Consider the following 14,338-nt stretch of genomic DNA (forward strand, 5'->3'; position numbering starts at 1 on the left):
CTGCTTGCTTTAGATGGGCAGCAGAGATGACCTTCATGCTGAGTGATCCTGCTAGAATCATATACTCTTGACATATGAGTGTTCTTCATTCATCCCTCCCAGGAACAACCCCCCCTCCCCAATGAAGCAGCATAGCAGGAGTTGTGGGGAAGCAGTTGCTTAGATAAAGATAAAGTACACAAATTGGCATAAAATGTGTTTGCTTGCCACTATTTCCAAAAGTTATATGATTCAAAAGACAAATATAATAAGCATATAAATGCACATCACTTTTTTTTCTAATATTCTCACATTCCCCCAATATGAGTTGCAAATATAGCTGCAACTGTGTATTTAAAATAAATTTTCAGCCCTAAAACTCATACATTCAGTTCACATAAAACATTAAACCGTATGATTTTCTTAGTTTTAGTTTAGCCTATTTTATGAAGACAGCTGTTTTATAAACTAGTGGTTTGTGACAAACATCTCAGCCAATTGTGGTTTATTCAATAAACCATGATTAAGCAAACAGTTTAGCACCATACCCAAACCTACCAAAAACTCTAGATTCAATGAAACTGGGTGTCAAAACAATTTATCCTGGAAATATTCATTCTTAAAAAGTTTGTGATCAAAAAAGAATTACATCAGTAAAAAAATTCCCAAAAGGAATGTATGCACCTTTAACATTTTTAAGGCTCACCAAATCAAGTTTTAGGCTTTCCCATCTCGTATCTTTTTTCAAAGCAAGCTCCTGGTTTTTCAGTTACTATGGTCTTCATAAAAAGAACCCTAACTTCCAAATCGTAATGCTGTATATGGCTTTGAGGCAGACTTACGCGATATAGCCTCTTTTTTTAGCAACTAGAGACTAATTAGGAACAGGAGGGAACCCTTGCATTGTATTAAAAACCAAGCCGCAGGTTTCTGGAGTCATAGTTCAAAACGTACTTTAAGCAAGTTGGTAACAAGTTCGCTGCTGGCAAAACCGAGATTGCCGGAGCCGCCTCGTTAGGTGCGCTTCACCTGCGATGAAACCGCCCTTCGGCCTGAGGGGTCGGAGGGAGGCGGGGGCGTTTGCCTCCGGGCGGCGACCGGGAAAGGCGAGAGAGGCGCTACCTGGGCTCCGGCCCGTGTGGGACGTCTCCATGGCGACCGCTAAGAGGCCGCCATGGCGACGGAGGAGCGAGAAGGAGCCGCTGCGGGTAAGAACGAATCTGTTGGGGGCTTTGAGAGCAGCTCTACCATTTCCTTTCTGCTTTCCACCTCCCGCCGGCTGCCTCCTACAATTAAAAAAAAGGCTTTTCGCTGAAGCCAGGGTTGGGCTACACCTTCTTCCTGGCCCGCCGCTTCTGCTTCAAGTTTATTTACCTCCAGTAGGACTTTCCTCAGTCTTTCAATGCCCGGTCTTCTTATCCTCTTTCCTCACATGAATCCTCGGGACAAAATCTAGCCATGCTGCTCCATCTCTTGCGGGGGTAAAGGCAAAATTCTGCAATTCAAAACTCCTTCTGTTATGAATGGTAACAGAGCAATGTATGGCTTCTCTAACTTAATACAGGCTTCATTCCTATTTCCAAAATATTCATTGCTGGTGGGTTTGGTTCAGTTACTTTGGGAACCAGCAGCGCTGCCCTCAAGGTAGTCCAGAACAACTACTTTATTAATTCAGCCTTTTTAGGATGGCTACATACCGTGTGGCATTTTAAAAAAAACACCCAAATTTGGTGGCACCTAAACTGTTATGAGAACCCACAATCACTCATCTTTAAAGAATCATAAGCTGTTTTTATTACTGTGACTGTGTCCTGTATTGAGCCAGACAAGATTAACCATATTTTAGTATAAAATGTGGGAAAATGTAGACACTCTGGATATTTTATGCTTCAGTATGTCATGAAAACCCAGAAAATTTGTGATATTTTAGTGAAACATGTTTAAGTTAATAATGGGTAGGCTTGTCATGCAAATATAGGCAGTGACTTAACATTCTTAGGGTAACCAAGATTAATATAGCAGGTGTAATTTTTCCCCCCCAAATCCAAACATTTCAAATTAGGAAGGAGCAGAAAGCGATAAAATTTAAAATGTTTAATTACTTAAAACAAATAAGAAAAAATTGACAGAAGGAATTACCCATGAGTGCAACTACTATATATTCCTACATGCCCAAGTATTACACTCAGGACTAAACTGGAACACATATATGAATACAGGTAGTCCCCAGTTTAAGAATGAGTTCTGTTCCCAAGGTCTGTCCTTAAATCGAATTTGTATGCAAGCTGGAACAGCATTATTGTATAATACTGTATAAGTAGTATTGTGTAATGAACTCGAACCACTGTGTATTTAATGCAAATTTTGCTACAGTGGGCTCTGTTCTTAACTATGGGTCATCTGTAAACTGGGTGTTCTTAACCTAGGGACTACCTGTACACATGTAGGTCGTATTTCAGTATCTTTGCTTGCCTGTTTATTAAAATCTTAACATGTTTAGAACAAACTTATATAAGCAGATATGTCTGAAGGTTCATACAGAGATCTCTGTTTTGGAATGCTGCCTCATTAGCTGAACGTGCTTGTGTACCCCTTGCAGATCTTTGCTCTAAACATGCGAAGGTTTTTGAAAGCTACTAGACATACTGTTTATGTCATTCATAACCTTTAGTATATTTTAATCCTTTTCATATGTCTGCTTAGGTCTAATGTGTTTGTAGATTACAAAACAGACATTTGAAAAACATTTACACAGGAAGTAAATGAGCAGAAGGCTGGTTGTTAGAATTTGGGTTAAAGATCTTTTCAAATGTTTGCCACTGGCCAGTGACTTCATACCCACACAGAATATTCATTATAAAGAGCAGCAACAGATAAAAGACAAGTCACTTGTTTTGATGAACAGGATAATTCTGTATCGATATACATCAGGATGTATAAGAAAGAAAAAATCATGTTGATATGGAAATATCCTGACACTACTGGAACCTGCAGGGAACTTCTACAACCCATCAATACATGGAAGGGATATCCTATTTTCTTAGTGAACACTACTAATAGAAAGATAAATGGTATTGTGGAATCCTTGGTGCTCTCTGAGCTTGGTTGTTGGCTTGCAGACACTTCATTATCCCACTAGGTAACATCTAGGCACTAATGATGTTACCTAGTTGGGTAATGAAATGTCTGCAAGCTCAGAGTGCACCAAGGACTCCACAGTTCAACCCTGAGCTACATATATTCTCTTCTGTTGGAATAAGTGATAGTAAAAGAAATTAAATGTTGACAGTCAAATATTTAAAACTGCAATCATAGCTCTTTCAACTATTCCTCATAAAACAATATCTAGATTCTTCACCCACATTGTCATTTTCTTATGGATGACCTCCAGTTTAACAGTGTCCTTTCTAAAACAAAGCATGAAGAAGACATGATTCTTCAGAAGCATGTTTTTTTTAGATTTTTTTTATCCCACCTTTATAATTTTTAGTATAAATAACTCAAGGTGGTGAACATACCTAATACTCCTTCCTCCCCCTATTTTCCCCCAACAACAACCCTGTGAGGTGCATAGACTAGAGTAGTGTTATTACTTATGCTCTGGATACTATGCTTCTGTTACTACAGCCTAATATTGTATCTTCTTAAGCAGTCACATCACACTGCTGATTCAGGATAATAGGCCAGAATGCTATACTATTTTAGTTAGAGATTTTTTAATAGCAATATTATCCAGGGAGCATTATATATCTTGTAAACTAAATGTGACACAGTGTCCTATTATAGTTTAGTTTTACTATGTTTATAATATTCCTGTAATCTATAAACTAGTATCCTTGTCCAAAAAAGAGAAGATAATGCATGCCTTGCATGTCTTAATCTAGATAAACCCAAACTAGTCTAGTAATAATATGCTCTTTTCTTGAGATGTTGAACTCAACATCTTAATACTTTGCACAATAATAGTCACCATATTGACTAATAATTATTCTTTAGGGAATTCTCATGTATCCAAGACTTTGCAAAGTTAAAGAGTCTCTTGGGACCTATTATGTTATCAAGTATTTATTTTCTTTTGTACGTAGCTCTGTATGTGTAGTTATATTGACACACACGCACACCCCTCTTGCCACTACATTTTGCCTCAGATCTTCAAACTTGTATCTAAAATGACATTTCATATTCAACTAAATCTGTCATAATATTCTGCAATAAGAGAAAAAAATAGTAAATAACTTATTCAACTGCCCTGCAGCCTCCTTATCCTCTTTGTTACTTTTTTAATTCCCTTATCATACAATTATCTCCTAGTAGATTTCCTGCTTCTTATGGGTTTATTGTCAGCTTTAATTTTGTTTGTGTTACGTTACTCAAAAATCCCTTTTTGCATCACATTTGTTTTTAGCAAGTTTTAGAAGGCTAAAAAACCTTATTTTTCGTAAGTTTCCTTGAATCTGGACACTTCTATCTAAGGATTTGGTACCAATTCAAAATCAGCTCTAAGCAATCTGATCTCAAAATGTCAGCTGATTTGGGGAGCTAAGTCTATTCATTTTTGCTCTGTGCTTGCCTATTTGAAACTAGAACAAAGCTGGTTTTTCTCTTTGAATCACTGCAGTTTTGCAAAAATTTAGAGCTATCTATTTGCCCATTGCTAGGAACTCTTGCCTGTCCCTGTCTTCTAGACTTGGGGCAGCTATTATTCTTTCCCACCATTAAAGCTTAATTATACTGTTCCTAGTAGCTTGTCTACAGGCACTAAAGTGTATCTTCCCCTCTCTTCAGTACAGCTACCAGTAGCAGCATATAATTCCAGTAGCAGCTATTGGGAAGTGTCTGGTTGTAAAATTAGTAACATGCTATAATTTCACATTCATAGCTTTCAAGAGGTTTTTAAATGCAGGAGAAATGGGAGTTTTGCAATTGGGAAATCTTCCCTCACAGCAACTGCTCAGTTTTGTTTTTTGTTTTTTTTAATGAGTGATGAAAGCATATAATATACATTGAAATAGACTACTGTTTATTTGCTTTTGGTGTAGATAAGAGGATTTTTGTTACTTCAGGATCAGCAGCACAAAACAGTGATTGAATGAGGTTTCTTGCATTCTCCTATTGGTCAGCTGATGGGATCACTAATTCTGCTGATTTCAAAGTCAGCAGAAAAATAAAGACAATTACAAGTCAGCTTCTACTTGTTTGTGAAGAATTGGGGAACAAAAATATTGTAGAACAGCTTACTGTTGTATAGGAAATCTTACTGTTAACCATGCTGGTGTAAACGGGTCTTTCCTGATCTGTGCTACACTTGAATTTCTACTGTGGTTTTATATTCTGGAGATATTTGATTCCCTTAAAATATAAATATTTTTATATTTATATATATATCCTATTATTATATTCTATCCTATACACACACAAACATACATCTTATTTTCTAGGGTATCCAATAATTATAGCAAATATGACTTTATTAGATTTCCTTGGCAATTGTTCTCTGAAATATAACTTTCCTTTAGTAATATTATAATCACTGTTTCCAGTTGGTTTCATAGATTAAGCAGTAGACTAGAAGTACCATCTAGGATTAAGACTAGAATCACTTCTGCTCTAGAAAGTTCCTTGATAAACTGCTTTAGGATACAGTGGGTTATATCTAGAAATTTTATGTGTTTGATGTGTAACTACTGTGGGATCACATTATTTCACTGGGGAAAAAAATCCACTACATTGGTTCCAGGCTTAAAATAGTCTCACTGAAATAAAATAGATTATGTTTGGTTACAGTTTACTTGTCCCATTGATTTACATGGGTCTGATCTAAATGGGGATCAAATCTCTATCCATCCAATGTGTTGTAAATATTAGACAGATTTCCCAGTTCTACCCCAAAATACCCAGTATAGAATACAGTCATGGTGGGGCCCACAACTGTGAACATATCTTAGGGACCTCCATGCCAGCAGTTTAATTTAAAACTCAGTGTTTGCAGGATTAAAAATATACATATTACATACCCATCCTATTTTTCCTTTTTGGGGTAAGCAAGTTTTTGCAGAGCATAGCAAATAAGTAAGAAATAGTATGGCAAAAAAGAGACAATAAAAAGAAATAGTATGGCAAAAAAGAGACAATTCAAAAGCTAAGAAGGAAACAGAAGAGACCAGAACACATCCTCTCCAGCAGCCAACACCAAGATAAGCAGGGATCAACACCAGACAAACAATCAAGCAAAAACCAATACCCTAATCAAGGAACTACCAAGGAGAAAAACACATCCCCACCAAAACTGGCAGGGCAGTTATACAGTTCTACTGTATATAAACAGGGAGGAAACCCCACACTCACTTGCACTGACGATATTACCTAGCTGGGTAATGAAATGTCTGCAAACAAACAACAAAGCTCAGGAAGCACCAGGACTCCACAATTCAACAGTATATTCTCTTCTATTAGAATTTAGGTATTCAGCCAAAAACAGTTGTTATCAGCCTTCAAGAGTACATGTATACTTACATTCCCAATCAACACACCTGTTCCTTATATGTTTATCCATAAACACCATAAGCAGTCAAGGAGACATCACACATCCTTTTCTTACTCCCTACTCAATGCTGAACTATTCTCAGAACATTCAGTTTATTCTCGTGCATCCCCTACTTTCATCATCTAGTGCTCTTATTGCATTCAGCATATGATTAATACAATGTCAGATTTGATTCTAACCTACCAAGATTGAGGGAGGATATTCACATCCAGAATTGATGAAAAAGAGAAAACTGGGATTAGACTGACAGTGAAAACAGAATGAAGACTATCAATTACATCCCACTTACCCACCTACATTATGCGTAACAACCAAGCTAATTATGGAAAGCTCAAAAAGTTTGCTATGCTGCTTCTAATACTTTACTGCTAATTTTGACAAAAAGTAGGAAAATTATACTATTTTTAATTTTTAATTTTTTGTTTTGTAGAATCTGCAATAGCAGAAATCCAAAAGAAGATCACAGATGCCTTTGAGGTGTTTGACCATGAATGTAATAAAACTGTGGATGTCAGGTTTGGAAAATCCTCCTTTCAACTGTTAATTCTAATAGCTCTGTGATAAAGCAGTGCGGGTTAAGAAATACAATTCTTTTAAAGAGAAATGTACAAATTGGATTTAGATTAATTAGATTAGCCCCAATGTGGTTGGTTGTCTGTTTTGCAGGATGGAAACTTCCCAGAGATCAGGAAGCTGAGATCAGGAATGGTTTGGCCAAATGGATATGGGAAGAGTTTAATGTTGTTCACAAATCAGAGACTGGTAAAATCTGTCTTTACCATATAAAAGGCAAATGGAGAAGGAAGGGAAGTTCTATTCTTTTTGTTATGGGGAAAAGCCTGGAGTGTGAAAATTAGGGTTTGACAAAGTTTGATAGTGTAAGTAAGTTCTAGCTTGGCTTAGTTACTATAGTTATCAGATTTCTGTTGAGTTTTTCTTCCTACAGTTGGTTTGTTATAACTCCCTTGCCTTTTCTTGTTTTGTTTGTTTTATTGCTGCAACCCTTTTCTTTCTTAACCACTATTCATTGTTGCATAGTTTATTGCTCAGCTGGAGGTTTTGCTGGAGTTTGTTAGGGAAATGAGTTAACTGTTTCAGTGCTGGACTGTTTGTATTTTTGACAGCCAATTGTTGTAGTGTACCTTTTATTTTTCTTTTGTATTTTAAATAAATATATATTCTTCTTTTATTTGTGACTTACCATGTACTGGGACCGCTGTTTTTAGTCTCACATCTCCTGGCAAATGAGTGAATTCCAGGGGTCTCTTTCTAACCAACAGGCTGGTAGCAACTTAATCCTGCCTTCCTCAACCTGGGTATCTTCTGTATAGATGTATAGATTTTAATCCAAGAATTCTCTGATGTGGTCATTACTGAGAATTCTGGGAGTTGAAATCTACACATCTGAAGGTACCAAGGTAAGGGGAAGGCTATCTTACCATGACCAAAAATACCAAGATTGAGTTATTCTAGAAGTAATCTAAGTTTTGGGTAGGTAATGAGACAGACTAGGGTGGCCCAGTTACTATAAATGCATTTAGAAAGTGAATAATTCTTGGAAATCCTTGTAACTTGTCATTATAGGAATTTAAACTCATCACCACAGAACTATATTTCAGTTAATTAAGTAGAAGTACAGTTTATGTTTGAAAGTGTGAGTCAATAACACTATTATATATTGCAGTGTATGCTTAGTCACTAAGCCCTTAACAAAGATCCATCACATCCTTTTGCTCAGATCATATGAATTAACTTTGTTTAGAGGCAGGAGGAGTAATTGACACTACTTAGTTAGCATATCTGAAAAAAAATGTGTTTCTTATATATTTTACTGAATTTGTAGGCCGCCCTACTTTATTACAGCTCTGGAATTTAGGGTACATAGAAACTATTCCCTCTACCTATTCCCTCAGTGGTTATGAGCTTTTGAACAATAGGAATGGGCATAGAGGCTGCTTGGTGGGGAGGCAATTGAACAAAAGAAATCAGCAAAGCAGAACTAAAGATTTGCATTGCTTGTATAACAGATTTTCTCCTTTTTCAGAGAGATTGGCACAATCATTAGGTCATTAGGCTGTTGTCCCAATGAGGGGGATCTCCATGATATGCTTGCAGAGGTAGTGTACATAATTTTAAAGTTCTATTACTTTATAGTTGTGGATAGTAAATTTTTTCCTAAATCAGTAAAGATTAGAAACACAATATGGAAGAATTTCACTGAGCAAATGCTTACCCTGTAATCATACTTAGAGGCCAAAATTATGTTAAATTCATACAAAGCAAAGGGACTTCTGTTCTAGTACTAAGCCTGAAGAATGGACTGATGGCTATAATCCCTCCATCTTGTTGCTAATTTTATTTATGTATTAATTATACTTTTAATTTTCTGAATACCATGAAAGGTTATAACAACTAAAACTAAAAACCAACAAATGATTAATTTAATGATAATTATCAGAGAAAAAATTGGATATAAAATGTATAAAAACCACCATCCTGATGTACTATTACCACTTAAAAATTCTCAAGACTATTCTAAAATGTCTGGGAGAAGAGAAAAAAGAACAGTATGGATGCACTGTCTGAGAAGGTAATTCATAAGGGGGTATATCACCATTGGAAAGCCCTATTGTTTCTCTTTTGTAGATATCCATTTAACTTTATTCTGTAGAGAAATGTAGAGGAGCGTTCCCAGAGATTAAATGGTATCTAATTTGTTTCACTAAATGTACAAAAGTCTTAAGTGACTGGTCTTCTTGGTACCATTACCAAGTAGAGAGCCATTTTGGTGTAGTGGTTAATGTGCTGGCCTAGAAACCAGAAGACTGTGAGATCTAGGCCTCCCTCAGGCATAAAAGCCAGCTGGGTGACTGGGCCAGTCATTCTCTCTCAGCCCAACCCACCTCACAGTGTTGTTGTTGTGGGGAACATAGAAGGCAAGATATTAGATATGTTAACCACCTGGAGTTGACCAAAATATACTAAAAAAGGCAAAATCTACTACTACTACTACTATTAATAATAACAACATATTGTTAAAAATTGTGCTTATGCCAGGTAAGTTCCCTGAATCTTGAGCTCTCTTCTAAGATTTTCAGTCTGCGACAGAGGTAGTCCTCACTTAACAACCACAACTGGGACCATCACTAAGCATCACATTTGCTAAGTGGAAAATCATGTGAATATGACAGACTTACAATGTCACTTCACATTTGGTCGTTAAGCAAGTCACCATGGTCATTAAGTGAAACATCATGTGACCACGACTTATGATTTTACTTCTGCATTCTCTTTTAAGTCTGCTTGTCGCAAGCAACTTGAGAAGCACACAAATGGTGATCACATGACCGCAGGATGCGGCAATAGTGCTGGTTGCAAAGTACCCGAATGGCGATCATGTGACCCTGGAACCCTGCAACATTTGTAAAAGGATTGATCACAAAGCTGTTTTGTTTTACACTGTTGTAACTACAAACAGTCACTAAATGAGGCAGTCAGTAAGCAAGGGCTACATGAATTATGATTGTAGCTATTCTTTGCAGCATTATTTGTCCCACATATACTAGAAGAAAATAATAATTTGCAGTGAAACTGATAAATTTTGGAATTGTTCTGTCACATCCCTGATCTCTGCTCCTGTAGACAGCAGACTTTGTGAGCCAATATGTCCAGTCTACATAATATTTGTTTCAGTTAATATTACTGAATAAGTAATTGCTATTCCTCTTCCTCATTATAGTCTCCATCTATTACCTCTATTCTTATTTGGCTATGGTATTGATGGTGAATCTTTTACAAAAGATAATATCTGGATTATAAATTAAATATTTTTCTTCTTCCAGTGTTTCTCCTAAGAGAAAGTACACTCTGCTATAACAATTACCTATAAAGACAATTATTCTTGAAACAGCTATTAACTTCTAAGTGCTAATAATAAAAAGGCAAAAAAATAAAATTTCAAGTAGACAAGAAAACAATGAAGGCAAATGATAATTTTATGTGGTTGAGAAAAGATTCTGTTTTGAAGGAAATTTTAGAGGAACAGTTGGTATGTTGCAGCAAAACGAACAGCATGTTGTAGCATTTTAAAGGCAACAAAATTCAAGCTTTTGTTGATTAGTTGGATGCAAGAAATGTTGTCTTCAACTTCAGCTGTGTATTTGTGTGTGTATTTATTTATTTATTTATTTATTTTGTCCCCCCCCATCTCCCCACAGTGGGGGACTCTGGGCGGCTTACAACATACTAAAAAACATGAATACAGTTAAAAGTTATAAAACCAAACATTAAAAAATAAAAAAGCTAAGAAATCCAAGAGGCCGCTGGGGCCACAGCATACCACTAAGGGGCCAGCCAACCCCAATTCTGATTTCTTCCCTCCCTGCCCCAGGCCAGATGGCAGAGCCATGTCTTCAAGTCCTTCCGAAAGGCCTGGAATGAGGGGGCCTGTCTCACCTCCGGGGGCAAGATGTTCCAAAGGGCGGGGGCCACAACAGAGAAGGCCCGCCTTCTGGACCCCGCTAATTGGAGTTCTTTTACCGCGGGGATCCGAAGCATGCCCTCTCTGTGAGATCGGGTGGGACGGGTAGAGATCGTGGGGGCGAGGCGGTCCTTCAGGTAGCCTGGCCCCATGCCATGTGGGGCTTTAAAGGTGATAACCAACACCTTGAATTGGACCCGGAAGCAAACTGGTACCCAATGCAGCTCACGGAGCAGAGGTGTTATATGGGTCCTTCGGGCCCCAAAAATCGCCCGCGCGGCCGCATTCTAGACCAGCTGCAGCTTCCAGATATTCTTCAAGGGTAGCCCCATGTAGAGCGCGTTGCAGTAGTCTATCTGGGAGATAACGAGGGCATGAGTGACCGTTCGCAAGGCATCCCTTGTATACGCACACACTTGCATAGGAAGTATATTTGTTTGCAGCATAGTATAGCACTTCATTAATAAATGTTACTCTAAAACTCCTAGTATTTTTGTTTATGTTTTACTTTGTTTTGAAGGAAAATATTTTGCATAAATATACTTTTACCACTAGAGGACAATGTTGCATAAATGTACTCTTACAATGTCTTCTCTCTTGTCCATGTATGGCTGTAATAATAAAGTACGTAACTAGAAGATTCTAAATTTAAAACCTACTCATTTTTAATCTGGAAAGGCTGGCTGGCTGTTGGCTACTTATCTATCTCTCAGCCCTCTCTGACCAAGAAAGTAAATATACTAGGAATTATGTCTTACATCCTTTCAACCAATCTAGAAAATTTTCTTTTCTTTCTTCCCCACTTTTAATTGGTGTCATCACCGCTGATTTGCAAGTTGCCTGTTACACTCCCAAATCACTTTGACCTAGCAGTATAGCAAATGTAGTCTCATAAGTTCTTAAGAGACATTGAGACTTAAATTTACTTTATCTGCTTCCATTATCTCATTGCACAGCAACAAAGCAAATCTCTGTATTTAAATTTTCATTCACAACTTTTTAAAAACAAATGTAGCTTTTGTTTTTGAAGGGAGAGAGCAAGGGAAAACCAAGAATGCATGGAGAGCTGAGGGAGATGTAATGTATGTAATGTGCGTGTGTGTTGTGTGCAGTGGTTGAGAGAGAAACTATGGCCAGTGAGAACCAGAATGAAAAAGAATTGGGAGGGTATGAACAACAAGAGTGATACAGACAGAGGGATAATGAAGTCTGGGTGTAGCTTTTTTTATGGATGTTGCAAATCAGTAATAATAGATATCAGAAATACAATTATTTTAGATCTCTAATGGCAGCCTCAGGCATTCTGCTACTCCTGATTGTGCAACAGCTGACTTAGGCTTTCATAAACCAGCTAGAAATATGTGTTCTGTACATCCATGTATAGATAGCATTTTGTATATAGAATCTGTGGAAGAGAAGAAGGCAGTCCATGGCTAATGTAATTGAAAGGTGAGGAAGTAAAAGGATGAGGCCTAGTCTGGCATATCTTCCCTGTTTCTTTCTGTCTGGTTACATGATAGGTATCACTTTTCTCAACATTAGCTAATGGATTCTTGGCACTCATGTACAGGTAGTCCTCAAATTATGACCACAATTGGGACTGGAATTTCTGTCACTAAGCGATGTAGTCGTAAAGCGAGATGTCATGTGATCGCATCACTTAGTGACTGCAATCCCAGCAATTCCCCTTGCTGTCATTAAGTGAATTTCACCGATCATTAGCCAAGGACTCACCCCAATATAAGACATTCCAGGCTTGGTCCCTCCCAGCCCTGAGCCTCAATAAGACTGCCTCCAACTCTCCCCACCTGCCTATCTCCATCTCTGCCCTTTTGGCCACCCTGCATCCTGCCTTGCAGGGTGGTAAGCAGCCCCAGAACTGCACAGCTCTGGGGCTGCAAGAAGCCCTTGAGCCGTTGCAAGCACCAAGCTGCAGCTGCTTCAGTCCAGCCGCATGAAGCCGCCCCAGGAAGCTGCAGCTCCCCCAGCCCAGCTGCACAAAGCTGTACAAAGCTGCCCTAGGAAGCATTCGTTCACCTAGCTGCCTTCTCTCTCAGTTCCCCACACTGACCTTTTGCCTTTTGCGCCCAGCCCCTGTAGCCCAAACAGAAGTGGCTCGCTGCCTTTGCTGTCTCCTTTTCGGACCCAGCTTCTCCGGTGAACTTTTCCTCCACGTGGCCCCCTGAGCCTTCAGAAAGCTGAACTGCCTTTCTGAAAGTCAGAAGACGGTGCAGCTTTCCGAAGGCTCAGGGAGGAAAAGTTCGCTGGAAAAGCTGGGTCCGAAAAGGAGGCAGCAAAGGCAGGGAGGTGCTTCCTCTTCAGCCACGGGGGCTGGGCGCAAAAGGCAAAAGGTTGGTGCGGGGAACTGGGAGAGAAGGCAGCTGGGTGAATGAATGCTTCCTATGGCAGCTTGGGGCAGCTTCGTGCGGCTTGGCTGGGAAGGCTCCAGCTTCGTGCTGTGCTGCAGCTCGGGCTTCTTGCAGGGTGCAGGTGGCCATGGGGGGAGATAGGCGGGTGGGGGGAGTTGAAGTGCACCTGCGGTTGTAAGTGTGGGCAGACTGCCAGGTGCCTGAATTTTGATCACATGACCATGGGGGCACTGCAATGGCCATAACATCAGGCACGAGTCATAAGTCCCTCCATTCAGGACTGTCTTAACTTCGAATGGTCACTGAACGAATGGTTGTAAGTCTTGGACTACCTGTAGAGAACAATGTTGTTTTTCTGTTTCATATATTACAAGATAGTTTTAGATTGTGTGAATTAGTTTTCTGTTTAATTTTCCAGTAAATCATCATCATTTATGATATGCTTCTTTTCAAAATTAGGTAGAAGAAGAAGAACCAACTGGCTTTATTCATTTAGAAAAATTTCTTCCTATGATGACTAGAGTGTTAATGGAAAGAAGGTAACAAGCAGAAAGGGGTATTTCAGTTTGTGAAACTTGATTATGCATATATGAGAGATTTTTAATTAATATTTTATAGAAATGCAATTTAAAGAATGAACTTCTCAGTGATGAAAGATATTGATAGATTTAAAATATTTTTGGCACCTATGAAATGGGTTTGGATTTACATCTTACAGCGTCAGTAGTATGTTTCGTTGGCTGTAGCTTTGATCCAAGCACCTGGCAATCCCTTCAGTCAGGAGGGAAATCTGTGGTCCTCCACATGCTGCTGAACTATCAACAGCAATACCAGCCTGTACTGCCAGTACTGAGGATACTGAGAGTTGTAGTTCAATAAACTCAGGGAGGTCACAGATCTTCTATTGCAGAAGTTATCTGCTGTATTAGATGTGGCAAATAGTTTCCTCACTTTTCTAGAAAGGTC

At 38.6% G+C, this 14,338-nt stretch overlaps 1 protein-coding gene across 1 annotated transcript in view; it reads left to right on the forward strand.

The window, feature by feature from the left end:
• The first annotated feature begins 1,153 nt into the window (after positions 1-1,153).
• Positions 1,154-14,338, forward strand: part of DRC8 (dynein regulatory complex subunit 8) — a 29,664-nt gene continuing 16,479 nt past the window's right edge. Inside the window, exons 1-4 of the mRNA XM_088151190.1 lie at positions 1,154-1,187; positions 6,954-7,038; positions 8,568-8,640; positions 13,832-13,911. Coding sequence (XP_088007316.1) covers positions 1,154-1,187; positions 6,954-7,038; positions 8,568-8,640; positions 13,832-13,911 — 272 coding nt within the window. The remainder of the gene's footprint in view (positions 1,188-6,953; positions 7,039-8,567; positions 8,641-13,831; positions 13,912-14,338) is intronic.

Source organism: Python bivittatus, unplaced genomic scaffold (genome assembly GCF_059951505.1).
Source record: "Python bivittatus isolate LINGU-HERP-01145 unplaced genomic scaffold, Pbiv_v1 ctg000020_np1212, whole genome shotgun sequence".
In the NCBI taxonomy this organism is placed as follows: domain Eukaryota; kingdom Metazoa; phylum Chordata; class Lepidosauria; order Squamata; family Pythonidae; genus Python; species Python bivittatus.